Source organism: Thamnophis elegans, chromosome 2, assembly GCF_009769535.1.
Source record: "Thamnophis elegans isolate rThaEle1 chromosome 2, rThaEle1.pri, whole genome shotgun sequence".
NCBI lineage: Eukaryota > Metazoa > Chordata > Lepidosauria > Squamata > Colubridae > Thamnophis > Thamnophis elegans.
In genome coordinates this window covers 1,271,407-1,298,302 of record NC_045542.1, presented here as the reverse complement: position 1 = coordinate 1,298,302, position 26,896 = coordinate 1,271,407, and the positions used below count along the sequence as shown (strand labels likewise).

The 26,896-nt window shown below is 42.2% G+C and overlaps 2 protein-coding genes across 4 annotated transcripts; one reads left to right on the top strand and one right to left on the bottom strand.

The window, feature by feature from the left end:
• Nucleotides 1-872: 872 nt before the first annotated feature.
• CCDC159 (coiled-coil domain containing 159) lies at nt 873-20,586 on the bottom strand. 2 transcript variants are annotated; one of them, XM_032208547.1, is made up of 12 exons: nt 20,500-20,586; nt 14,698-14,790; nt 13,114-13,141; nt 12,042-12,118; nt 11,874-11,955; nt 10,974-11,145; nt 10,617-10,684; nt 5,045-5,121; nt 3,143-3,231; nt 2,412-2,491; nt 1,541-1,653; nt 873-1,112 (listed from the first exon to the last, which is right to left on the bottom strand). In XM_032208547.1, the coding sequence occupies exons 2-11, from the start codon at nt 14,776-14,778 to the stop codon at nt 1,550-1,552; spliced, it is 858 nt and encodes a 285-aa protein (XP_032064438.1). In that variant the 5' UTR covers nt 14,779-14,790; nt 20,500-20,586; the 3' UTR covers nt 873-1,112; nt 1,541-1,549. The 2 variants fall into 2 exon arrangements, with proteins under 2 accessions (XP_032064438.1, XP_032064437.1); XM_032208546.1 differs by lacking the exon at nt 20,500-20,586 and adding an exon at nt 20,316-20,405.
• On the top strand, nt 20,482-26,896 carry TMEM205 (transmembrane protein 205). 2 transcript variants are annotated; one of them, XM_032208548.1, is made up of 4 exons: nt 20,482-20,561; nt 21,952-22,067; nt 22,929-23,092; nt 26,537-26,896. In XM_032208548.1, exons 2-4 carry the CDS (start codon nt 21,968-21,970, stop codon nt 26,837-26,839), a joined length of 567 nt encoding a protein of 188 aa, XP_032064439.1. In that variant the 5' UTR covers nt 20,482-20,561; nt 21,952-21,967; the 3' UTR covers nt 26,840-26,896. The 2 variants fall into 2 exon arrangements, with proteins under 2 accessions (XP_032064439.1, XP_032064440.1); XM_032208549.1 differs by lacking the exon at nt 20,482-20,561 and adding an exon at nt 20,569-20,668.

Below are 26,896 nucleotides of genomic sequence, written 5' to 3'. Positions count from 1 at the left end.
ATATGTATAGTTAAAAAGATAACCCCCCTGTTGTATTTCTTGTTTATAATTCCTAAGAAAAATAGTTCTGGTGTGAATTCTATTTCCTCTTTGGTTATCTCTATCAACCACTTTTGGATATTCTGCCAGTATATTTTGGCTTTTTGGCACGACCACCACAGTAGTACGTGGTACGTGCCTGGTTCTTGGTCACATTTCCAGCAATTTGGCGATGAATTACTAAACATTTTGGTGATTCTTGTGGGTGGAATGTGCCACCTATAAAACATCTTATATAGGTTTTCCTTATACGGTATTGACAAAGTTATTTTCCTGTCCCTTTCCCATAGTTCTTGCCATCTGTCCTGTAAAATGTAATATTTTCCATTTACTTGGTGTTGGTTATATCCTGCTCATACAATACAGAGGGGGGAATCATTGGTGTTCTATTTTCCATCTCTATTCTGTTGCTGCTATGTTTCAAAAAAGATTAAAGCACCAATATACAAAATCCACTCCTTTGTCAGTGCTAATTTCGTACAGTATTGTTTTTCTCTGGGAAAGTTCTGTGTCATTTCATTATGATAATGTTAATAAATGATGAAAATGCCTTTTTCTGCCTGCTTTATACTGTTTTTGCCAGATAATTGCTATTTGTACTGATATTTAATAAATAAATGGGGGAGGGTTATTAGCTGAATTACATGGCACGTTTCTGTAGATGGGACTATATTGGGTGCCAAAGTAACAGGAATTGATTCCCAGTAATTGTCCGACACTGGCTGTTCTGGCAGGCCTGAGGCTGTTGAACTATCCAGCCCCATCCGATGTTATGACTGTTGCTGAATTTTTAATTGTTGTTTTTATTTTTGTACCCCCTTCCCTTCTTATTGTTAGCCGCCCTGAGTCTTCCGGGAGTAGGGCGGCATACAAGCTAAATAAATCAAATCAATCAATGAAATCAAATTATTCTAGAATAGATCTATGATCTGACTTAATCTAAGGCAGCTTTCTATCACAGTGATGACAAAAACTAGTGTCTTCCAAGCAGTTTGGTTTAATTTTATCTGCATTGTCAAAAATTCAGCTCCAAAGATGATCCAGCTTCTTTCTTCTTGATTCTCCATCCATACCTAAGAAAGACACCATTAGGTTGCCTGATATATAGGTAGGTGTATGAGTGGAAAGGGGTCTGTGTGCTTTTATACTGGAAATGGGCAGTTTACAACCAAATGAACAAGGTCTTGCTCCACTATTGTTGTCTCCAAGAGTAGCTACCCAAAATTCAGGAACAAAATGAAGATACTTGGCAATGTTACCATTTCTTTCGACTGCTAGCATGAATATTACTCTTTACTTTTACCCCACCCTTCCCAAACCCCAAAATGTCTTGCTTCTTCTACTAACAGTGTCGTGTCTTTTCTGTGTCTTTTGACCCAGAAAGGATGAAAAAAGGTGAGAGAAAATTCTGTGTAGTCTTCTATGTAATCTGTGTTGAGAATTTCAGGGTAGCCCTGCTCTCGAATGCGAGGAGCAAGAGAAAAAAAAGGGGGGGGCTCACCTTTCCCTTCTAGGAACTGTGCTTTGAGCTGCTACGGCGGTGCTGATGGAGAGCAGAGTCAGAGAAATTGGAATCAAAGAAATTAGTTTTTGGCTGTTGTCGGCTCCCACGATCTGTAAAGAAGTCCCAGAGAGAGATTTCTGGAGGAGTTGAGCACATCTTACCCTTCATTTATTTATCTTAAGTTCTCCCCTGCTTTCAGAAAGGTCACGTTAGGAGGCAGGCAAATTAGAAAACACAGTTTCCCATTTTGTCCCACCGCGCTCGGCTGAGACCAAGCAAATCTTGCCACGGATATGTGGTTCTGTTATGGGATGTCAGAATAATCTTGGAAGACAAGGGAAAAAGGAAACCGCCTGCATCACAGTCTGATAAATGAACTCTTGAGTCCAAAGCAGTGGTTGGAATAGAGGAAATGTCTCAGAAGAGAACCCCTCTAATTCTCTGGAAAGTAAAGGAAGGGGAAAGGGGAGATCCTTCAGACTTACAGAATTCTGTTGCTGTAACCTTACCAAAAAGTAGTATTAATACTGATAGTTTTGTTTCCTGCCTGGAAGGGCTGACATATTCACCCCAGAGGAATATTTTAGAGAAATTATGTATATTAGTTTTTCTCTGGTGGGTAACTTCACACAGCCCAACCATGCACTCCAAATTAACTCCAGAAGTGATAAAATTGGGCTGCCTATAATTTCCAGTTATTTGGGACTTTGATGCTTGTACTTAATTACCTGGGATGGGAAGTTTGAGAAAACACACTGCATATTATTCTGAATCCCAAAGATTGGGAAGCAGGCCTAGTTTTCCATGCATGCCTATGATCCATTCCTGTATGCTTCTGTTCAGAGGTGGAGTAACTAGGCCTACTCACCTTTCATTCTTGAAGAATTCCTCTTCTCACTCCATGTGCTGTTGTTCATAATAGAGTTGCGTAAAGTGTTGACAGCTGACCTGTATCAGAAGAAAACCTTATGATTCCCTTTGTGGCTCTCCTGCTACCAAAGGAAAGAGACAGAAACAATATTTCCTTGCATCCTTTGATAATATTAAAAGTTAATTGTGCAGGATGAAAGTGCACCTCTGGAACCCTCACCTGGTGGATCTCATTTTACAACTTCATTCTCAGAGATCCAAAACAACGTAGGAGCAATTATATAGATTTATTTATTTTTTCTTTATTTATAATGGATCCAAACATGCTATCCTTTTATTTCCAGAGATAATAGTGCGGAATACAAGCATTTCCTTAGACTCAAATTTGAATCAACTATATCTACTAATACAGTGGTTCCCAAACTTGGCAACTTTAAGACTTGTGGACTTCAACTCACAGAATTCTGGGAGTTGAAGTCCACAAGTCTTAAAGTTGCCAAGTTTGGGAACCACTGTACTAATAGGAAAGATGTGGCACAGCTTTAGAAGGTTGACCATCCTGGTGCAGAAAATTCAAGCCTCAAAGATTCCTATTCCAACATCCCACAAAATGGAAGAAGGTGCCTGATACCACGTCCAATGAAGGGAAAGATGTCAAATTCAAAAAATTCCTTCCGCTAACTGAGACAGGAAGAAAGCCAGCAAGAGCTCCCAAGAAGCTGTTCTTACCAGATTTCATTCAGCTCTTCAGGCCCTGGTTTATGATCTTTCTCTTCTAGAGCATCATCCGGGACTTTGCCCCTCAGCTTGGTCAGGAACTAGAGGAAAATCAAATGTCAAATAAATCCATTGGGGTGCAAAACAGCCTACGGTGGATATCCAGGAGGGAGCTCTCCTAGAAAACTCTGGATGAATTGTTGAAACAGTGCCTAGATCAGCCCAAATCCAAGGCTTGCTCTCTACTTGGGGCTGCCCCTGAAAAGTGTTTGGAGACTACAATTAGTCCAGAATGCAGCCGTGCGAGCGATATTGGGTGTACCAAGGTACACCCATACTACACCTATCCTCCGCGAGCTGCACTGGCTTCCTATTGGTCTCTGAGCACGATTCAAGGTGCTGGTTTAAAGCCCTACATGGCTCAGGACCCGGATATCTACGAGACCGTCTTCTGCCGCACACCTCCCTAAGACCGATAAGATCGCACAGGGTGGGCCTTCTCCAGGTGCCATCAGCTAGACAATGTTGGCTGGCGGTTCCTCGGAGGAGGGCCTTCTCTGTTGCCGCTCCGGCCCTATGGAATGAACTATCCCCAGAGATCCGGACCCTTCCCACTCTCATGGCCTTCCGAAAAGCTATTAAAACCTGGCTATTCCGGCAGGCCTGGGGCTGTTGACCTCTTGACCAAGGTCCAGCCCCACTTAGACTGGGTGCATGGTGTGTTTCTTTTAATCTGTTCTCTTCTGTTTGCCTTTTTAACCTTTTTCTTAAAATTTTATTTCTGTAAGCCGCCCGGAGTCCTTCGGGATTGGGAGGCCTATAAATTTAATAAATAGAATAGAATAGGATAGGATAGAATAGAATAGAATAGAAGGCTTAGGTACACAGACTACACAAGACCATGCAACCTGTTTACACAAGATTGCACAAGACAGGGAGTTGTGTAATCAGACCTCCTGTCATCTTTTTCTTTGAATCTTCAGGACTGCCACCCTTAGTGCTGTGGGAAACTGGGAGGAGGGATTGCATGGAGTTGAAGGGATATCTAGCCAAAACAACATTCCTTTCTCTGAGAGCCAAGGACATTCAGCCTCCACCCGGAATGGCATGACTGAAAGGCACCTCCAGTTGGGACAGTGTGCATTGATTGGGCCATGTGATGGACATGTGGGTGCAGGGGAAGAGTCTTGGATTTTCTGCTGGGTGGAGGAAACCTGGGAACTTTCAGATTCAGCTTTTCCCAGATGTGCCAATATGACATCTCCTTAGATTCCTTAGAGCCGAGGTGGCACAGTGGTTAGAGTGCAGTACTGCAGGCCACTTCAGCTGACTGCTATCTGCAGTTCGGCAGTTCTAATCTCACCGGCTCAAGGTTGACTCAGCCTTCCATCCTTCCGAGGTGGGTGAAATGAGGATCCAGACTGTTGTGGGCGATATGCTGACTCTGTAAACCGCTTAGAGAGGGCTGAAAGCCCTATGAAGCGGTATATAAGTCTAACTCCTATTGCTATCATTACCTCTCTTGTGCCCACTTCTCCCCTGGCTGCTTCCCTCCACAACAACTGATTAGGATTCAGGAGTAGGATTGGCAGAAGGAAAACAACCCTCTGGACTAGCAAACCCTTTTCTCCTTCTGCCTCCTGTTTCTGATGTTTCTGATAAATCCCACCTTATTGTGCGGCAAAAGTCAGGGGAGAAATTTCCTAAAATATATATTCTGTCAGACAACTACCTTATGGGCAAGCGGGTGAGAGAGATTTATTTTAAAGTGCAATGAGCTGAGTTTTTTAATTGATAAAGAATATGTACAGTTAAATAATGGTTCCTAGAAAAATTGCTAATATAGACAGGGATATATTATACTCTTCTCATGAGGACTCCAACTCAAGAGTGAAACTGAGTGGAGGAACTTACCTTGGTGTATTTCATTTGATTCTCTTGCATTTTCTTAATGCTGACAAGGTTTCTAGTGATATCAACCTCCTGGTCCTCTAAGATAAGAGCCAAGAACACCCCCAATCAGGATCCCAATCAGGACTACGCCCATCGTCATCTTTTAAACTCCAACTTCTAACGTCTTCTAGCTTCTGTGAAGCACCAGGCACACATGGCCTCCTCTTAGCCTCTGGCTCTGCTGCAAACGTTTCCTTTAAGACCTTGCCTTCAGCAGACAATACTCGCATCATTATTTATATCTTCCTTAGCAGATAAAGGAGCAAAAGCAATAACAAAGGGCATATTTATCACCAAAAAGGAGAACAGAGGGGACTATATCTGACACTTAACATGTGGAGTTCTTGATGTTTTCTGAGCAAAGTTGTTTGCTTGCAGATGTTTCATTACCCAACTAGATAACATAATCAGTGTACTGATACACTGATCATAGCAATAGCAATAGCAATAGCAGTAGACTTATATACCGCTTCATAGGCCTTTCAGGCCTCTCTAAGCGGTTTACAGAGAGTCAGCATATTGCCCCCAACAATCTGGGTCCTCATTTTACCCACCTCGAAAGGATGGAAGGCTGAGTCAACCCTGAGCCGGTGAGATTTGAACCGCTGACCGCTGACCTGCTGATCTAGCAGTAGCCTGCAGTGCTGCATTTAACCACTGCGCCACCTTGGCTCATCAATGCACTGGTGAGGTTAGATATTCAGACATAGAATAGAATAGAATTCTTTTTTTCCAGAATTTTTTTTTATTCTCTTACATACCATTTTAAGTATACATTCACATAATTATTTTTCTTCTTTACATTTATCATTCTTATACATTTGTTATTTCATTTTATAGGTTATAATATACAGTTTGGGTTGCTTTGTTTACCATCCCTTCCTCCTGTTGTAACACCACCTTATTTTCCCTTTCTTTTCTCCCTCCCTCCCTTCTCTACTTTCTTCCTTCCTGCTCTCCTTTCCCTTCCTTCTTCCCTTCCCTTCCCTTTCTCCTACTCCTACTCTTCCTCTCCCCCTACCCACCCTCTCTCCTTCTCTTCCTCTCCCTTCCATCTTCCTCTCCTTACCTCTTTCTTCTTTCCCCCATCTTCCTTTCATTCTCTCCTCCTCTTTCTCTTTCTTTTCTATCATTATAGGTTCTCTTTCGGGTCTCAGTTTATGTTTCCTTGGGATGGTATTTTGGCAAACCCAAATATAATTGGTATCTCTTCTTGTTCCCTTATCTTTGCTAATCTATCCTAATTATATTTCCCCCCCCTTTGTGTCTCGCTCTTGTAAACATACTTATATATTTAATATTTTCTTTTCTGATTTCCCCTTCCTCCCCCCGTTTTCCATTTAACAGTGCATCATCTGGGTTCTATATCTTCTCCCTATTTTCTTTTCTGGTTTCCTTTCTCTAGCCAATCATAAAATCTTCCCCATGTCTTGAAGTACTCTGATTCTTCTTTATCCTTTATTTTCATTGTCAACCTGTTCATCTCTGCACAATCTAATATCTTTTTCACTATCTCTTCATTTGTTGGTAGCTTATTTAATTTCCAATTTTGGGCAAATATGATTCTTGTTGCTGTAGTTACATGTATAATCAAATAGGTATCCTCTTTCTTAAAGTTCTCTGGGACCTAGTAAAAATATCTCTGGTCTTAGCGTTGTTTTGAGGGTAGGAGTTGAAACAATTTATGTCCAGGATGCGAGGGGTAAACATTTTCACAGCCCTCTTTTTGACTCATGCAGTGTGCAGGTCCTCAATGGAAGGCAGGTTGGCAGTAATTGTTTTTTTCTGCAGTTCTTATTCTCTGTTGAAGTCTCCGTCTGTCTTGTTGGGTTGCAGAACCAAACCAGACAGTGATGGAGGTGCAGATGACAGACTCAATCATTCCTCTGTAGAACTGGATTAGCTGCTCCTTGGGCAGTTTGAGCTTTCTGAGTTGGTGCAGAAAGAACATTCTTTCTTGTGCTTTTTTGATGATATTTTTGATGTTAGGTGTCCATTTTAGGTCTTGAGATATGACAGAACCTAGAAATTTGAAGATCTCTACTGTTCAGTGGTGGGTTTCAAAATTTTTTAGAACCTCTTCTGTGGGTGTGGCCATGTGACTGGATGGGAGTGGCTTGCCAGCCATGTGACCAAGTGGGAGTGGCTTGGTAGTCATGTGACTGGGTGGGCATGGCCAACTTGTAAAATGTGGTGAAGCTCACTTAACAATGCTCTTGGTTAGCAACCAAATGTTGGCTCAGAAACTCTGGCATTTGAAACATGCAAGTCTTAAAGCTATCAAGTTACAAGACTCTTGCACACCTAACCCTTTAGGAAAAAAAAACCCCAGAGGTGTTCAAACTTGACAGCTTTAAGACTTGTGGACTTCATCTCCCAGAATTCCTCCTCCAGCCATGTTGGCTCAGGAACTCTGGCATTTGACACACGCAAGTTTTAAAGCTGTCAAGTTACCAGACCCTTGCACCCCTAACCCTTTAGGAAAAAAAAACCAGGGGTGTTCAAACTTGACAGCTTTAAGACTTTAAGGTTTATATAGGACTCTTAGAGGCGGGCGGGGCGATTAGTGAGCCAGCCAATCAGTGAGTCGTGGGCGGGGCAAGCCTGGTGTGGATGGGCGGGGGGAGGGAGCTGGAACCGGTTCTAAATGGCATGGTAGATTTGCGGAACCTCTTCTATAGAAGAGGTTAGAATTGGCAGGAACCCACCCCCTGCTACTGTTGATACTGTGTTGTCTAATATTGTAGGAGGTGGTAGTATGGTAGAGTTTCTCCTAAAGTCCTCCACCATTTCTACGGTTTTGAGTGTGTTCCGGTCACACCACGAGGCTAGTTGTTCAACCTCCCGTCTGTATGCGGTTTCATCATTGTCTCCAATGAGACCAATCCCTGTTGTATCATCTGCAAACTTCAGTAGTGTTAACAGATGGATCATTTGAGATGCAGTCATTGGTATAGAGAGAGAAGTGGAGAGAGCACACAGCCCCGGGGGTGGGTGGGTTCCTGTGCTAATTATACAGGTATCTGGTGTGATTTTGCCTAGCTTCACCTGCTGCTTCCTGTCTGTTAGGAAGCTTGTGATCCACTTACAAGTTTGTTCAGGTACCGCTAGCTGATTTATTTTAGTTAGAAGAATGTCTAGTATGAAGGTATTGAATGCTGAACTGAAGTCTACAAAGAGGATCCTTGCATAGATCTTTGGAGATTCAAGATATTGTAGGATGTAGTGCCGAGCATCATCTGTCGATCTATTTGCTCGGTATGTAAATTGCAGGGGATCTAACAGAGGATCTGTGATGGTTTTCAAGTGGGACATCACTAGCCTTTCAAAGGTTTTCATAACTACAGATGTTAGAGCAGCTGGTCTGTAGTCATTCAGTTCCTTGATGGTGGGCTTCTTCGGCACTGAGGTTATAGTAGAGTGTTTGAAGCAGGAAGGAGCGTAGCACATCTCTAGGGATTTATTGAAGATTTGGGTGAAGATGGGGGCCAATTGGTCAGCACAGACTTTTAAGCAAGAAGGAGTCATCTTGTCTGGGCCTGATGCTCTTTCTGGCTTCTGTCTGTGAAATAGATCTTGCACTTCCTTTTCTGTGATCGCCAGGGGTTGTGAACCCAATGGGATGGGGTCAGTTGTAGGAGGTTTGTTGGTGTGTCTGGGATAGGGGTTGTGGAGATAGGTGGCTGTAGTTTCCTTTCAAACCTGCAGTAAAATACATTCAGGTCATCTGCCAGATGTTGATGTCCTTCAGTCTGGAAAGGAGGTTTGCCATAACCGGTGATATTTATAAGAGTTTTCCACATGTTTGCTGATTCAATTCTTAAGAACTAATTCTTTAGCTTTTCAGACCAGCTTCTTTTTGATTCCCTTGTTAATACATTTCTGGCTTGATTGTACAGCATTCTACCACATTTTCTGTAAGTTTCCTCTTTGGAATGACGTAACCGCTTCAGTTTAGCTGCAAACCAAGTGTCAGCTTCTGCTTTGCTGTTGCTTCAGCTGCCATTGAAACGGGGAGGGAGGGCATAGTATTGGGGTGGGGTTACTTATTGTGCTGGAGGAAGATTCTGGAGATCTTTGGATGGACGTACTACGCATGCGTGGGGGTTTTCCCGCTTAGACTAACGGCACCGACATTCCATCTTCGTGATGTCTTTTGAAGTTATCTCACACCTGACACTTGAAGGACTTATGATTGGACTAGGCCTATGATGCCAGGGGGTGTGGAATGGGCTATTCTATATATCAACTGCTTTCGCGCCTAATTAACCAGACTTCGCTACGCAACCGCTCTTTAACCATTTTTAATTAGTAAAAGTACATTTGATTTCCTACAAATGGAGTCTCATGGTCTTCTTTCCTAATTACTAAATGGAGAGGTGCTGACACCAAGGTTAATTGTTACTGTATATTCACAAGTTCCTGGTCGGTACACAAAGGTCTTCACAGAAGCTGACATATGAACAGTTCATCCAAGTCTGCAAAGGTTTCTTCAAAAATATTCCAGCGAGTGTAGTCAACTTTTCAACTTTCAACTTTAATAACTTTCAACTGTAGCTTTAACTCCGAGTGCCATCTGCCAGTCAGTGCCGGCTGGCCACTACGCGGAGGAGAGCCTTTTCAGTGGCAGCTCCGACCCTGTGGAACGATCTCCCCGTGGAGATTCGTACCCTCACCACCCTTCAGACCTTCCGCGCAGCCCTCAAGAACTGGCTATCCCGCCAGGCCTGGGGGTAAAGATTTGATCCACCCCCACCCAAATGTTGAATGAATGTTGTTTACTTTTAATTATGTGTTATGTTATATGTTACTGTTTGTATCCCCCTCCCTATAAGTTGTTAGCCGCCCTGAGTCCCCTCAGGGAAAAGGGCGGCCTATAAATAAACTTATTCCTATTCCTATTCCTAACTTTGCCTCCTCGGTCCAAGTCCTCACTGATTTAATTATTGGTTTTGTGGCTTTAAGTCTTTGTCTGTAAGTAGGTACAAAGTGAATCCTACAAATTTCCAGGGTATGTGAACAACCTTTTCAGCAGGAGGAAGAAAAATTGAGCTAAATGCTGACAATAGCATGGATGCATATAGAACGTGTCCAGCCCTAGCTGACTGGGGACACACACCCACACCCACATTTCTCTGTGCTTCAATGAGAGTTAAATGATCAAGATAGAAACTCAGGAGGCTAATATTGACCTGACTCAAAAATTGATCAAATTTCAACTTGCTTAGTATTCAAGTGGAAGTTTTCCAGGTAAGGTTAGAGTTCTAAGCTAGTTTGGGCATCTGGAATTCTGACATCTTCAGAGTTCTCCAATTTGAAGGAGATATTGTCTTTTTACAAAGGAAGTTGAATTTGCCTTCAAATTGACGGGATGGTGGTTAAGAGTCTATTGCAGAGAAAAATTCAGAAGATTTGGAGAGCCATGACAATACTGAACGTATGATAAATGGGCAAATACAGGTAGAAAAGAACCGCATGTTGGAAGTGAGTATGAACAAAATATTGCAAGGAAATAAAACTAGTAGCTACTTACTCAGTTTTTGATGGATGCGCCGCAGTTCAGCCTGAACTGATTCCAACTCTTCCCAAAGGATTTTTTTGCTGCCAGGGGAAGAAGAAACAGGACAGGAAGCTTTACAATATAGCCCTGGAAATTCAAATCCTAAGATTATTATTATTAAGCAAAAACATAAAAACTCACTATTATTGTCCTCTAGCCTTTGGCTTCTACACCAGTTTATTACCCGAGACTTCTTCAGTCACAAGAGGAGTGGAAAGACAATTATAGTAAAAATTGTAGAGACAAAGTCTATCTTAGCCATTTTTCTACCTATCCAAAATCCACAAGAAAGAGCTTATTTCTTTTTCTGCCCACTCAGCTTTCTCCTACCTCTCAAGGACATCTTGAGATAGATTCTCCACTGAACTTTGTTTCTGGACCATGGAATTCTGGAGCCCTTCCACTTCCTTGGTCATCGTTTTCAAAAGCTCTTGGACTTTTTTCTGTATTAGCTCATCAAACATCTCTCCATGGGGTAAGTGGGCAGCAAATTTTACTTCCTCTGGAACGATGGGAGATATGACATGTTCTTCAGTAATGGAGAGATAGGGATGGTACTCTGCATTCTTGGTTTACCAGTCCTAATTCTACGCAGATGCTCCTGTACAATTCTTAAAATGGCACTCAAAACAGGGATTCTAAGATATAACCTCCTTAAAATTCTTCCAGACTGAGCTGCATTGAAGATGTTAGAAAATGTCTTCCATTTCCTCTAATTCTGAGCCGAGGTGGCTCTGCAGTGGTTAAATGCAGCACTGCAGGCTACTTCAGCTGATTGCTATCTGCAGTTCGGCTGTTCAAATCTCACCGGCTCAGGGTTGACTCAGCCTTCCATCCTTCCGAGGTGGGTGAAATGAGGACCCGGATTGTTGTTGGGGGCAATATGCTGACTCTGTAAACTGCTTAGAGAGGGTTGAAAGCCCTATGAAGCGGTATATAAGTCTAACTGCTATTGCTATTGCTTCTGCAAGCTGCTAAGGGGTGGGGATTATGTAACCTATCAATCTTGCATCTGCTATGTTTTCATAACCAGAAGAGTCAAAAATTCATAAGAAACCAAGGTCTCTATGGAATTTTGCATACAGACATTTCTATACGATTAATGCTCCAGAGATCCTCTTTCCCCGCAGAAATTTAAATGCAGGGGGAGGGAATGCCTTAAATGCCTTTAAAGCAGATATGATGGGACTTGAAAATCCACAAAAACAGAGCGGTATTCTTATTTCTCACCTTCCAGTGCATTGATCCTACCCTGCTGATAGTTGCTCTCTTGCTCTAACAAAGTAATTGAATGGCTCAGTGCTTGAAAAGCCTGCAAAGAAAATTTGGCACAAATGGGGTTAACGTCAATTATGATACCAAGATAACAAGATCTCCAGGTTTATGCCAGCTACATACCTCTGTTTGAGCAAGGAGCTGTGCTCTGATAAGCTCCACATCATTTTTCAGTACCAATTGGAACTCTGGAATTGAAGCTACAAGAGAGACAATGATTCACATACTTTTGCCACACACAAATGTGTAGCTTTGGATCTTTTTCCTCACTAGATAAATGAACAAGTTCAATGTTTCTGACTCATTTAATTGGGTTCTTTAGTTTTAAGACTTATGTGGAGAATAGGTCACATTTTAGTTCATATTTATGCAAAAATACTGAAAATTGAAAAGGCTTCACAAAAGTACCACTCTAGTTCTTTTTTAAGTAAGCCTGTTATTAATAGCAAGCCTTAATTCTAAAAAATGAAAACGCTGAGCTTCATCTTCACGTCTACTTGGAGAATTAATCCCAGACACTACTTGGAAATCTTTTGCTTTAGCAGTTATTATTGCTCAAGCATTTTGAGGAAGAATCCTGCCCGGCAAAAGAAGGAACTGGGATCTATTTCATCTCTAAGGGGCAATAAACATCCCTTTCTAGTGAGTGTGGATTGGTAACTCCCAACAGAAGACAAGACATTAAGAATTCAAGTGAGAGTAAATTCAAGGAGGGCAGTGAAGAAGTCGGGTATCTGAATTAATGGCTGGGCCGAGTTCTTTTGTTTAAGGATCTAATTTGGCTTTAAAGAAGCATTTCTTTGGGCAGTCTTTAGCAAAATATAAAAAATACCTCACCAGATGGACTCACTTCTCTTTTCACTTCCTTCCTTCCGGAGCGTCCCGGTTTCATCAGCCTAGGGGCTGCCTGTTTACCGTGGGCTTGAAGCACTTCCCTTGGGTCTATCAGGGATTTTGCGATATCCCTGAGACCAGCAAGGCTTTGTCTTCCTGATCACCATCTCTATAGGACGGTTTAGGTCTCAATGGACCCCCCAGCAGCAAACGTATCAACGGCGGTCTCAGAGTATCGAGACCGCATGTTGTAACATCACGACGTAGCTCCTCCCTACCTCTTTTTCAGTTATAATATAAATATTTTAAATAAATAAATTGGTAGATTTAGCAAAAGCTCAAAAAGGACCATGTCACCTACCTTGTGGCTCCAACCCAGCAAACTCCACCTGGAAAAGAAAATTCCCATCACTCAGTTCCAAATAAAGCAACGAGGTCTCCAAAGGTGAGGACTCTTATGGCATAAGCTGCTTACTTTCAACAAAACCCCTTCTCATAAACTGTATTTCTTTACCCATACTTCTTTCATTCATGCCTGTTTGGGAATATTACCTTTTTTTAAAAAAAAAAAAAACCTAAGATCAGTGTTCTCTTTATTGCTCTGCCTGCAAAAGAAAGACTTCTGGAATTCTGACAGTGGATGATCCAATTCTCTTCAAAAGAACTGGATCATCCTCTGTCAGAATTTCAGAAGTCAGAGGGTAAACAATCAGGAGTCTATTTTGACTAACATATTCCATTAAAAGGTATAAAGTATAAATTTTCATGAGCTGCAGCTCAATTCTCAGCTGCACAGAGCACTACCAGTATTTCTCAACCTTGGCAACTTGAAGATATATAGATTTCTATTCCCAGAATTCCCCAGCCATCGCAGTCTCCAACAAGGGCACCCATAAGATCAGAGTTGCCTTCATAGGCCCTTCTTCTAATAGGCTACATGCCATCATGTCCATTTGGATTCTACACAGACGAACATTTGCATGTTGACTCCACCATTAGCATACTTCTTAAGCTCATGCATCCTATAAAACAATACACTTATTTTGGGTTGCAATTAATTAATTAATTAATTAAATCGATTTATAGGCCGCCCAATCCCAAAGGACTCCGGGCGGCTTACATCGAAAGAAAAAAAAAGAATAATAAAAAAATGACAATAAAAACATGTTAAAATCAACACGCATACAGTCGTTACGATCGGGGCTGGATCTCAACAGTGAGGTCAACAGCCCCAGGCCTGCCAGAACAGCCAGGTTTTAACGGCTTTCCTGAAGGCCATCAGAGTGGGTATGGTCCGGATCTTTGGGGGTAGCTGATTCCAAAGGGTCGGAGCAGCCACAGAGAAGGCCCTCCTCTGGGGAGCCGCCAACTGACGTTGTCTGGTTGACGGCATCCGAAGGAGGCCCACCATGTGGGATCTCACCGGCCGTTGGGAGGAATGTGGCAGTAGGTGGTCTCGCAGGTACGCTGGCCCTAAGCCATGTAGGGCTTTAAAGGTAATAACCAACACCTTGAATTGCGTCCAGAGACCAATAGGTAGCCAGTGCAGCTCGCGGAGGATCGGTGTGACGTGGGTGTACCTAGGTACACCCAATATCGCTCATGCGGCTGCATTCTGGACTAGTTGCAGTCTGTGAACACTTTTACTTGCTTACTTTTACTTTTACTTTGTAATAAGAGTAATCTGAGTATAAAATGGTATAAAATCAGATCCAGGATATTAAAGCCTCCACCTCCCCTCACAAGATAAACAATTCAAATCGTTCTGATTTCAAGAGCTTAAGTGAGACTGGATGCTCAGAGGTCTGGCCATAGCGATGCATGGGTTACTTGTCCATTTGGCAGGCTTTATGTTGAAGGAGTAAATATTTACCCCTCATGTCTCTTGAGCAAAACACAAACACTATTTCCTTGCTACACCCTTGTAGTCCAACAAGATACCTACTGCCGATGCTGGGCTCCTGGCCCGAGCTAAGCACCAGTTAGGAGAGTTGATGGGATTCTGTTCATCCTTGGCACGTGTCATTGTAACTGACCTCTAAGACAGAGAAACAGAGAGCTTAATTTAGAAGCAGAAGCAAATATATGAGAGCAACCTGGTGCAGAAAACTGGGGCTTGAAAATGGAGCCCAGCCTTCTTCCAAATCCTTTATTTTGGAAGACCAGCACAAGGTGCTTGTTCCTTTAAAAGGACAACATGAATCACTTCCTGACTATGGTAGAAACAATCAGGCTATACTTGCAAATGCCCATCCCTTCCCATTAGCCCCTGTAGAGTTGGTCTGAATGAACTAGGATCTTCAATTATTGACAAAATATATTTAACCCATAGCTTCTGTTTATTAGCTGGCTATATCTCACATACATTCCACTGTTAAGAATTTCACTGAGAACATTAGAGGAATAATTACGTAGGGCACAATACTTTAATTTCACTTTTAAAAATTATTTTAACCCTTGTTGAACCTAAACATGTATTATTTAGTTACATATTGTATTTTCCTTTTAACTTTCTCTGTGATTAACTACTCTTGGGAAGGTATACACAATTGGATGGACCCTCTGAAACCATTCATATATATATAATATAAATAAATAAAGGGAGACTAATATAGATCTATTTCAAGCTATTTAGCTCTCATCAGCTAGCCATACCCTTACTGGGATTTGAACCTGTGCTGTATTACAAATCCCAGTAAGGGTATGGCTAGCTGATGAGAGCTAAATAGCTTGAAATAGATCTATACTAGTCTCCCTTTATTTATCAGCACAAATGCAACACAAATGTAACAAAGGCAACAATAAAAATAATGGCTTTCTGTCGTGATGGTCTCTTGTGACGAGCCGATAGACAAAGAATGGAAGCAGTCTGCTTCCTCCCATATTTGGGCATACCAGGGGTTGTGACACTAAATAAATAAATAAATAAATAAATACATACATACATACATACATACATACATAATTTTTGTTAGAGAAAATGTATGAGAATAAAAACAATACAAATTTTGAAATAAAAAGTTAAAAAATGTGAAAAAATGGAAAATAAGGGGAGAAGAGAAAAGGTGATAAAGAAATAGCTTCTGATCTTGCATTTATATTTACCCCCCCCCACCTAAGATTCCAAAATAATTTCCTTCTTTCCATAGTCTACCCTTTCTAGTCATCAAACCCATAAATCACTAGTTCATGTTTTCTTTTCAGCAAAAAGTCCCGTAAGATGCTTCCAGTCACTAATAAATGTGGTTGTTGCCCTTTCTCTAATCAGACAAGTAAATGTTGCCATTGTTCATTCTGTCGTCTTCATCAATCATTCCTCCATTGTGGGTGTATTTCGGTCTTTCTGAAATACTGTTCAGGGTGCGTATACCATAATAATCTCACAGCAGTTAACATGGTGTTTATAAAAACAGTGTTCCATAATTCTTTTCAAGCTGTTTATCTAACTCTTTGTCCCAACGAAGTTATTAATATTAATATTTAAAATTCTTCATATCATTGTATGTATATGAACTCAGAATTTTCTAGCTATTTTACAAGTCCACCAGGCATGATAAAATGACCCTTTATGTTTGACCCTTATCATATACTCTTTACCTGTTCTTCAAATTTCAACAAGTTTAACATTTCAGCAATTACATGTTCATTATTTGTACATAATTCAATTTCAAATTTGCTCTTGTGCTATTCAATTCCAAATGTCCTCTTATCTGCCTTAAATATTTCTCTTAACTGTGCATATGAAAACCACTGAAAGTTAGATCCAGTCAACTGATTTATTGATTTCATCTTATATTCTCCATGTTCTTTTTCTAATAGCTCCCTAAATGCTAACTATCCTTCTTTGCTGGCTAATCCTTTTACATAAAATGCTTCTTATGCTGAGACCCTTAAAGGCATTTTTGGCACAATCTGGGTTTATTCCATGTTCTCAATATGGCACTTCTAATGCTGTGAATTTTGGATCTACATTAACATTAACTTTATTCTACCATAGAATATTGTGCCATCCAGAGGTGTTCTGACCAGTTCTGCAGAACCTGTAGCAGAAATTTTAAGTAGTTGGGACAGCCGGTAAATACCATTTCTGGTTGGCCCCAACCCCATCTATTCTCTGCCTCCCAAGTCCCAGCTGATTGGGAGGGAATGGGGATTTTGCAGTAACCTTCCCCTGCCATGCCCACCAAGCCACACCCACCAAGCCACGCCCACAGAACCCGTAGTAAAAAGAATTGAATCCCACCACTGGTGCAATCCAAACCTCAGGTCCTCTAAAATTATCTTATTTCTGAAGGAAGGAGAGAAGAAAGAGAAGGGGGTAGGAAGGAGGGAGGGAAGGAGGGAGGGAAGCAAGGAGGGAAGGAAGAAGGAAGGAGAGAAGGAGAGAAGAAAGGAGGGAAGGAAGGAGGGAATGTAGGAGAGAAGGAAGGGGGAAGGAAGGAGGAAAGGAAGGGGGAAAGGAAGGAGAGAAGAAAAGAAAGGAGGGAAGGAAGGAAGGAGGGAAGGAAGGAGGGAAGGAGAGAAGGAGGGAAGGGGAAGGAGGGAGGGAAGGAAGGAGGGAAGGAAGGGGAGTAGGAGAGAAGAAACGAGGGAAGGAAAGAGGGAGGGAGGGAAGAAGAAGTAGGACCGTTGTAAGATAAGATGGATCTATGGGATGTTAAAAAAGCAATCTTCAAGTATATTGTCAACTGTAGGGAAAAATTGTTATAAATACATATTATTAATAACAGTTATGAGATTGATAAAATAAAAAAATAAATTTAATTTTAAAAAAAGGATCTGGTGAAGATCAACCAAAAATAAATAAATAAATAAATAAATAAATAAATAAATAAATAAATAAATAAATAAATAAATAAATAAATAAAATTATCTTATTTCTCAGCAGCAGCACCCATTCTGTCATTCAAACTGAGTAGCAGACTGCAAAATATACTTTCTAACCAGGCAGTGATGATTCTCATTGTTTCTTTGTAGCACATTTTATATTTAACTTTGTCTTGTTCCCTTGCCATACAAACCTAGATGATGTGTAACTTTTGGTTTTGCTTAAAGGGTCAAGCCAAGTGTCATTCATTTTTATCACAGAAACTCCTTCCAACAATGACAATTGTAATTTTTTCCATCTTAGCATGTCCTACTTAATTTGATTATAGGCCTAAAATAATATGCAATTCATGTTAATCATACTAATATCAAGTATTTTACTTTTTTTCTAAATGTTAAAACAGCATTTTGCTCCTCCACCCTCACGTTAATTAATATCTTCGTTTTCTCATTAATTTTAAATCCAATTAATCAATGCACCAAATCCTTTATTTTTTTCTGTATTTCCATTTCTTCCAAATAATTTTTCAAAATTATCATCAAATATCAGCAAGCACCCTTAATTTATATATTCCACTTTTAATCCTCACTCCAGCATTTTTTTTCCATCATCTTATGTGTTTATTCAATACCATACTTGCAGAGCTAAGATGAATAATGAGGGGCATCCTTGCCTTGTCCCTTTCTATATCTCACAAGGTTAACTTCTCAATTTACAATTATCTCAATTTACAATTGTCTTTTGTGAAGTAGAAATCAATTTTATCAATTTAAAATCCACTCTCTTGAGATTATACTTCCTAGAATGCTAGCATCCATCCAAGGGTGTGAGGTAGGTATTACCTAGTTCCTCACTCATTATTCCAAAACTGAAAGCTAACAACAGCATCATGGGAGTATAGGAATAGTATTGGGAGAGGACCAATTGAGGGCATTCAAAATCTTGGAACTGTTTTGTATGAGGATAGCCTGTGCTTTAGCTTCTGAGCCATCCTACAGGAGCGAGCCCAGTGAATTTGAAATGCCAGTGTCTCTTCTTGGCTCCCCAAGCTAAGAAGGGGACACCCAAAGGTGTTTTTTTTCAAGAGGCAACTGAACTTTCTGGTTTTACCTTGAAGATGTTTCCCTTCTCATCCAAGAAGCTTCTTCAGTTCTGGCTGGATGGTGGGGAATGGAAGGATTTATACTCCTTGCAGACAGCTGGATATTTGCATTCTTTTAGCAAGTGGTTAAGGTCACCTGGAGGTTTATCTGTGTCACCTGAGCAGTACAAATGGATGGGGAGCCTTCTTGGAACTGTTGAAAGGACTGTGTGGTAGAGATACAAGATGTCGTATCCCTCCCCCTCTGTTGAGAGAGGGCTGTCCAGTTTTGACATAGATGGGCTCTTTGACCCCTCTTTCAAACCAGTAATTATCTCTGTCCAAAATATGGACTTTGCTGTCTTCCAAGGTGTGCCCTGTGTCTTTTAAATGCAGATGGACTGCTGAATCTAGTCCTGATGGGTTTGTTCTCCTGTGTTGTGCCACGTGTTTATGAAGTGGTTGTTTCGTTTCCCCAATGTAGACCTGCCTACCAGCAAAGATGGGAAAGAAAAAGAACGCAAACACATCAAGGAAGCACTCAGAACGTGTGGCTATCCCAAGTGGGACTTCATCAAAGCTCAAAAAAGACTCTACGGAGGAGCTCCTCCATAACAGAGGATGAGAGCAAAAAATGAAGCAATGTTGTCATTCCATCTCTTGCGGCATACCTGAAAAGCTCAGGAGGATCTTCAGTCAACATAACATACGTGCACTAAATACACTAAGACAGAACCTTGTCCACCCCAAGACACAGATTGAGCAATGTGGTACATGCAGTAGAATGCAGTGAGCCATGTGCAGACCTGTACATCTTGGGAAACGAAACAACCACTTCATAAACATGTGGCACAACGTAGGAGAACAAACCCATCAGGACTAGATTCAGCAGTCCATCTGCATTTAACAGACAAAGACAACAAAGTCCATATTTTGGACAGAGATAATTACTGGTTTGAAAGAGGGGTCAAAGAGCCCATCTATGTCAAAACTGGACAGCCCTCTCTCAACAGGGGGGGAGGGATACGACATCATCTATCTCCAGTCTACCACACAGTCCTTTCAACAGTTCCAAGAAGGCTCCCCATCCATTTGTACTGCTCAGGTGACACAGATAAACCTCCAGGTGACCTTAACCACTTGCTAAGAGAGTGCAAAGATCCAGCTGCCTGCAAGGAGTATAAATCCTTCCATTCCCCACCATCCAGCCAGAACTGAAGAAGCTTCTTGGATGGGAAGGGAAACACCTTCAAAGAAAAACCAGGAAGTCCAGTTGCCCCTTGAAAAAAGCCCCTTTGGGACAGCCTGGAGGACGGAGACTCTCCAGAGACGTTAAGAAGGGGACAGGCAGCAATAGGGTAACCAGAGATCCACTAGACGTCTGTTTGCAGACCGAGTCCGCAGAGTTTCTTGCTGGGGACGGCGTGTCATTCAGCACTCCGGGTTTTGCGCCCTGATTCAGGATCGGCACTTGGGGCTTTCCATGCGGGAAAAGACGGAGCGGAAAGGCTGCGGTGCTTAAAGGAGGCGTGGGGAAAGATGTGCCCCGATCGAAGAGGGGGAGCGAAGGGCTCCGGGGCAGCCCTTCCAGCCCGTCCTGCCTCCCTGTCCTTGGGGGTCTCCCTCTCCACACACACCCCCGCGGCTCCTTTACCGTGGGGACCCTCTTCTTCCCGTCCATCACCCGGCTCTGCTGAGGGTCTCCTGACTCAACCCAGACAGCGGGGCAGGGGCGGGGCTTAGCCGCCAGGCTATGTGCAAACAAAGGGGCGTGGCCGGCCGCGGCCACGCCTCCCTTCATGACGCCTCCCCTTCTGAAGGCAGAGGGCGGGGCTTACCTGCTAAGGACCGGGGGGGGCAAAGCTGCTCCCCGAGGCGCCGCAGCGAAGAGGCGGCGGAGGTGGGTGATCGCGGGAGGAGCCGCGGCTGGGGCGGCGGGGCTTGGGGGGGCTCCCTTTCCGAGGCAGCGCAGGGAAGAGAGCCGCGTCTGCGCTGCTTGTGCTGGAGGTGGGGGAGCGCACGGGAGTCCCGCCGTCTCCGGCCTTTCGGGGTTCCGGGCGAGGCTCGTGCGCGGAGTTGCCCCTTTGGGCTCAGCGCGGAAGGTCTCCCTTCCCGAGTTGGCCTTGAACCTTGTCCCTTCCTCCCTTCCTCCCCGTCGGCTGGTCTGGGCCAAAATCTGCCTGCGGGAGGGTGACGGCAACGGGGAGGAGGAGGAGGAGGAGAGATGGCTAGGAAAGCGGGGCTGCTGGATTCGATCCTCTTGCTTTGCCTTCAATCTCCGTGTCCTGATTTCTCTGCCCCGGGAAAGAAGCTCCGGAGGAGCCAGGCGCAAGCCAGCGGGCATTCGCGTGGTGCCCAATCTGTGGGATCTTACTGGCCGCTGGGAGGTGTGTGGCAGCAGGCGGGCTCTTGGCAATTCAGGCTGCTGCCAGAGGAGCAGGCAGGATTTAGCAAGCGACTTCTGCCTGGCGCCTGCTTGCTTAACTTCCCAACTCTTATCTCTGCCTGCCTGCCGCCCTTTTCAACTATCTGGCAGTGGAGGTTCTTTGAGAGGGAGATTAATGTTTAGACCAGTGTTTCTCAACCTTGGCAACTTGAAGATGTCTGGACTTCAACTCCCAGAATTCCCCAGCCAGCGAATGCTGGCTGGGGAATTCTGGGAGTTGAAGTCCGGACATCTTCAAGTTGACAAGGTTGAGAAACACTGCTCTAGGATGAGCCTTGAGATTCTACTCTGACCTCGAGTTCACTAGGGATATTCCAAGTTGACAAGGTTGAGAAACACTGGTTTAGCAATATATTAGCAATAGCAGTAGACTTATATACCGCTTCATAGGCCTTCAGGCCTCTCTAAGCGGTTTACAGAGAGTCAGCATATTGCCCCCAACAATCTGGGTCCTCAGGTTTAGACATTCGGTATAGCAAAAATATGACTGGTTCCCATGATTTATACGTCCATTAGCAAAATGAGATGCATCTTGATAACACTGTCAGAAGTAACATTGGTACATGTTTGAGGATTTGACATGAAGAAACAAATTGCAGTAATTAATCAAAATGGATAGCAAAACAATTACTGTACTTTTTTTTAAAGTCATTTATCTATACATATACAATTCAGGGCCTATACAAAGGTAAACATACTTTTGGTATGTTTTCCATCACAGGATTGTTGGTACCATATCAGGCATTTCGAGCAATTATCAGGGACTTAGCAATATGGCTAAGACCAAGTCTTAGATCACCCACCCTCCTTGTTCTTCCCTCTTCTCACCCCTTTTCTTCCCTAGGAATCTTGCTTCAGAGATGCTGATGGACGCTGAGCCAAGTGGCCTCATCAGGATCACCCAGCTTTTTCTCCTCTCTACAGCCTGGGGAATGCAGATATGGGTGACATTCATCGCAGGTATGTCTGTGGAGCAGGAGGGGAGCTTGTTTAGAATGTTTTTCTGTATTTCAAAAGCTGGGTTAAAGGAAGGACGTGTTGGAAGGAGAGAAACGTCCATGTTTTCCAAATTTGCCGGTGCCTTCCTCTAACGTGGTTTTTCTGAACCCAGTACCCTTCAACACTCTTAGACTTCCAGCTCCGTCCACTGCTACCAACATCGTTCTATTGTTTTCTTAGTTAGCTGTTGTGGCCCAGCAGGTGCCGTTGGAGCTGCCACCAGACTCCGACAGCGAGGGGCCCTCTGAGTCAGCTCTAGAGGATGTAGAGGACCCTGGACAGGGTTCCGACTCCGAGCAGGGCGCAGAGAGGCTGGTTGGCCACCAGGAGGCGCCTGAGCCTTGGACCAGTGGGGAGGAGACAAGGGAGAGTGAGCCGGAAGCCAGTAGTGAGTTGTTCCTGGATGCACGCCATCGAAGAGCTACTAGGCGTCAGGAACAATTATGCAATTACAGGAGGTAATTGCACTCAGCTGGTGGTAATAAGGCTCCTCTCCAGACTATAAAAGGACTGCTTGTGCACACGCCCCTTTTGCAGAAGTCAACACAGGAACTAATGTCGGAGAACATTATTGTGAGCTTGGCAGGCTGGATTGCTGCCACGGCTTATCTGTGCCGGTTTGCTGCCAAGGACCTGTCTGTCTGTTAATTAAATGCCATAACTTATCTTTGGCTCGGAGTGTGTTGGTGTGGGTCGAGGGGGGTCAGAACAGTTAGCTGTATGAAAGTCCAATGCCCAATTTTTATGTAGAAATCTGAACTCGCCTTCCACTACTTAAGGGAAAAGGTGTGTTTTCCCACGTAACGCTTCCCTTGTCTCTAGGTTTTGTTCTTTTCCGAAGTGTGAGCCGGCACACCTTTGGCCTGGTACAGAGCAAATTGTTTCCCTTCTATTTCTACACCTTACTTGGCTGCACAATGCTTAATCTTGCCATATTTGCTGCGTACCATCCGTGGGAACTTCTGAGCACCAGAGAAACCGTTCAGGTAAGTAGCAATTAATGATCTAAAACCCTGAAGTTTTACATTCAGGGCAGATGTGCAGGCAGAAAGTATATGGGCATATTCTGAAAATGCCTTGAGCTTGTCATATTATCAGCATTCAAACTCCCTAACATATCTGAGGTTGAAAGAGGTTGTCTTATTCTTTAAAAAAATATATTCTTGGCTGTATTGACCTGGCAGTTTCACTGTTCAAATTAGATCTCTTAGAAGACTTCCATTATCTCCTATTTAATAGCGCCTACTAAATCCCTTTTTTTCTATATAATTTTAATGCTCTGATCCTTTTTCATGTATATTCTTCCATGTTCTTCCCAACTGCTTCAGATTAAATATAGTCATAATGGCATATACTGGTAAATATATTTACATTACAGGTCATACAGACAAGCCATAATTACTTCTTAGCATTCAATTCTGTAGCTACACAAGTTATAGCTACTGATGGGGAAAGGCATTGATGCTTGCTTCTCTGGGTAGCAATTTTAGTTTCAGAATGCTTTACATCTGTATACAAATGTCCATATGAGACGAACTGTTAGCAGCCTTCTTAGTTAAAGGATTTGGTAAGCAGAATGATAGTGACATAGAGACATTAAGGATGAACAGAGATAATACAATATCTCAAACTGAATAGGTCCCTATTTGTCTGTATTTAGTTGGCTTCTGAATAAACTGGTTTAGGATTGCAATTCTGCTTTCTCACTCTCTCTCTGTATTACATTTCTAAATCTTCTAGAATATTCCAACTCAGAGAGGATGTATTTAGAACACTATCATATTTGTTCATTCCCTGCATCTTTACTCCCACTTTCAAAGCTATATTTCAGAAGAAAAGCAAAGATTTGTGTAAAATGCTTTGTAATACATTAATGAATAATTAAAGGGATAGTTATGTATAACCTTTGCAGCAGAATATTTTGGGGCACTTTAAATATGCCTTTAATGAGCATATGCTATAATAAATTTGTTTGTCTTTAAGATGCCATAAAGCCCTTTATTATAATTTATCAACTAACTGAAAATTCTACCGAATTAACATATATTTTGTAGTATTTTACTACAGAAAGACATTACAATATTTAGCATGTAATGCTTTTTCATTTCGTCACCATTCCCACCTCTGGGGAAATTGAGTGGGTACTTGAGCCTTACTGTAATTTCTTGTTTAGTGTAATTTTGGTGTGCAGAGTAGATCCCAGGATAATATATGCTACATTACAAGATCTTCCTAAGTCATTCTGGGCATATGTTTCAAATATAGAATGCAATAAATAAATAAATGTTTTTATTTCTTGTAAAGCAGCCTTCCCTGTCATGCTAAGAACACAACAAGAGTAAGAACACTGAAAGGACTGTGATGTTATTATTTGAGCAAAGTTTACTGAATTAATCACAATTAACTGGATTCACATAATACATACTAAGTCGTAACCCTAAATTTACAGCTTCAGTGGCTGTGTTCATGCAACATGCTAATCTAAAGCCAACCAAACCAGATTCTTGTCTAGCACATCTGAATTCTGGAGAGAAATTCTTAAGGGCAGGTAAGGTGGGGGCTTTCAAAGTACAACTGTAGAGCTGCCTCAAAAGATCCAGGTTTTATTTATATCTTTTCCTCTAAGAAGAACTTTTGACTAAGAAAATACATGAGGCTGGGACATGAAGCAGAATAATTGCCTGGGGCTTTAAAAGTATTTAGTGAGTGGTGGGAGGTTAAATTAATTTATTTCACAATCCAATCTGGATTGGTCACTGAGACCAGAGATTAATTCTTCTGAGCTTTTAGACTCATGCTGGAAGCCATCCCCGGGGACTTTCTCTCTCTTTTTACACCATTCACAGTAAAAAAAGGGTCAGTATAAATCTACTTCCCTGTTCGTTACACATGAGTATATCAGGGAAGCATCTGAATGTTGTTCAGCACTGGAAAAACCTGTTTCGAGTGGTCATGTAATCACCTTATTGGCAGCTAATTGTACTCAAGATCAACAAAACAATGATAGGATCATAGTGGTTGAAAAAGATACTAAGCTATGCTATCATTTTCTTCTGCTTTTTTGCAGACTTTATCTAGAAAATCATTGCGTTTAGCTCCCCAAAAGTTTCTTGTTTTGAAGAAATGAAATAGAAATCTTGGAGTAAGCATACAGATATTATGTGAGAGTATGTGAACCACATATTTATCTGATAATGTCCTTAAAGAATTAGTTGAAACATTGCTGAAAACCTACGATTCCTCCCCTTAATTTTTTACCACAATCTGAGAAATAATCTGTGTTACTGAGCACAAATGTCAACACAAATGACTGACAACTGTACAACTCTGCTGGCCAGCAGATTTTGCAATATTTCTGAAGCCCTGGTGTTTTGTTGGAGCTAATCCTAGGCATAGAAAAGCTAGCATTCATATTGCACTAGTTCCCTTAATACAGGGGTTTCCAACCTTGGCAACTTTAAGATTTGTGGACTTCAACTTCCAGAGTTAGCAATAGCAATAGCAGTTAGACTTATATACCGCTTCATAGGGCTTTCAGCCCTCTCTAAGCAGTTTACAGAGTCAGCATATTGCCCCCAACAACAATCCGGGTCCTCATTTTACCCACCTCGGAAGGATGGAAGGCTGAGTCAACCTTTGAGCCAGTGAGATTTGAACCGCTGAACTGCAGATAGCAGTCAGCTGAAGTGGCCTGCAGTACTGCACCCTAACCACTGCGCCACCTTGGCACCTTTGCTGGCTGAAGAACTCTGGGACTTGAAGTCCACAAATCTTAAAGTTGCCAAGGATAGAGACCCCTGCCTTAATGTATATAGAATAAATAGGGTGTAATGCTGACTGGAGTGGTGGCCTAGAGGTGGAGCTCTCACCTCACAATCAGGAGGATGTGAGTTCAATCCTAGGTAGAAGCAGATATTTCTCTCTCTGGGCACAATGAGAATGTATCTGCTGAAAAAAAACTCCGCACTGGCAACAGGAAGGGCATCCAGCTAATAAATTCTCTGCTAGCTCCATTTAGTTGTTCAGAATCCACCCCGCAAGGGATTATGGACCCCATAAGTTAAAAGATGATGATGATGATGATGATGATGATGATGATGAAGAAGAAGAATTGGAAAGCTGACTCTATCTTTAAGCCAATCACATTCTGTCAGCAACTTACTTCACAGAATTGTGGAGGAAAATTGGTGGGAAGTTAATTTAAAATATATACATCATTTTCATTCATTCTTTTTGGACTATGTAGCTAATTGACTCTTAAAAAATTAGGAAAACCAGGCTCATCAACTCCCCTTTCGTTTTTCCTAGAAATAAGAATGTGACTCTAAAACCTAAATAAAAAGACTCCCAAAAATATCAATTGGAATTGGAATACAAAAGTGAAAACTGGAATACAAAAGTGTTCATAATACTTTGTTTCTTCCTTATAGATCGCGCTCTTTTCTATTTGCCTCATTTTGTTTGCCACAAATGCCTTCTGGTTGTCGCAAGTCACCACCGAGACCATGTTTAAGATGCAAGAGATTGAAAGAGAGCATGGGCTCGGACAGGAAGTGGGACATTCGGGTCAGCGAGAGGCTTACCAACTTCTGAAGGAGAAGGACGGCAAATATCAGCACCTACGCCAGAAGTTCTTCAAGTTTCATGGCTTGTCTTCTCTCTGCAATCTGGCTTGTGTTATCTGCACTGGTGTGAACTTGGCATTCATTGCCTTGCAACTGAAAAGCCTGTAGACCAGTGTTTCTCAACCTTGGCAACTTGAAGATGTCCGGACTTCAACTCCCAGAATT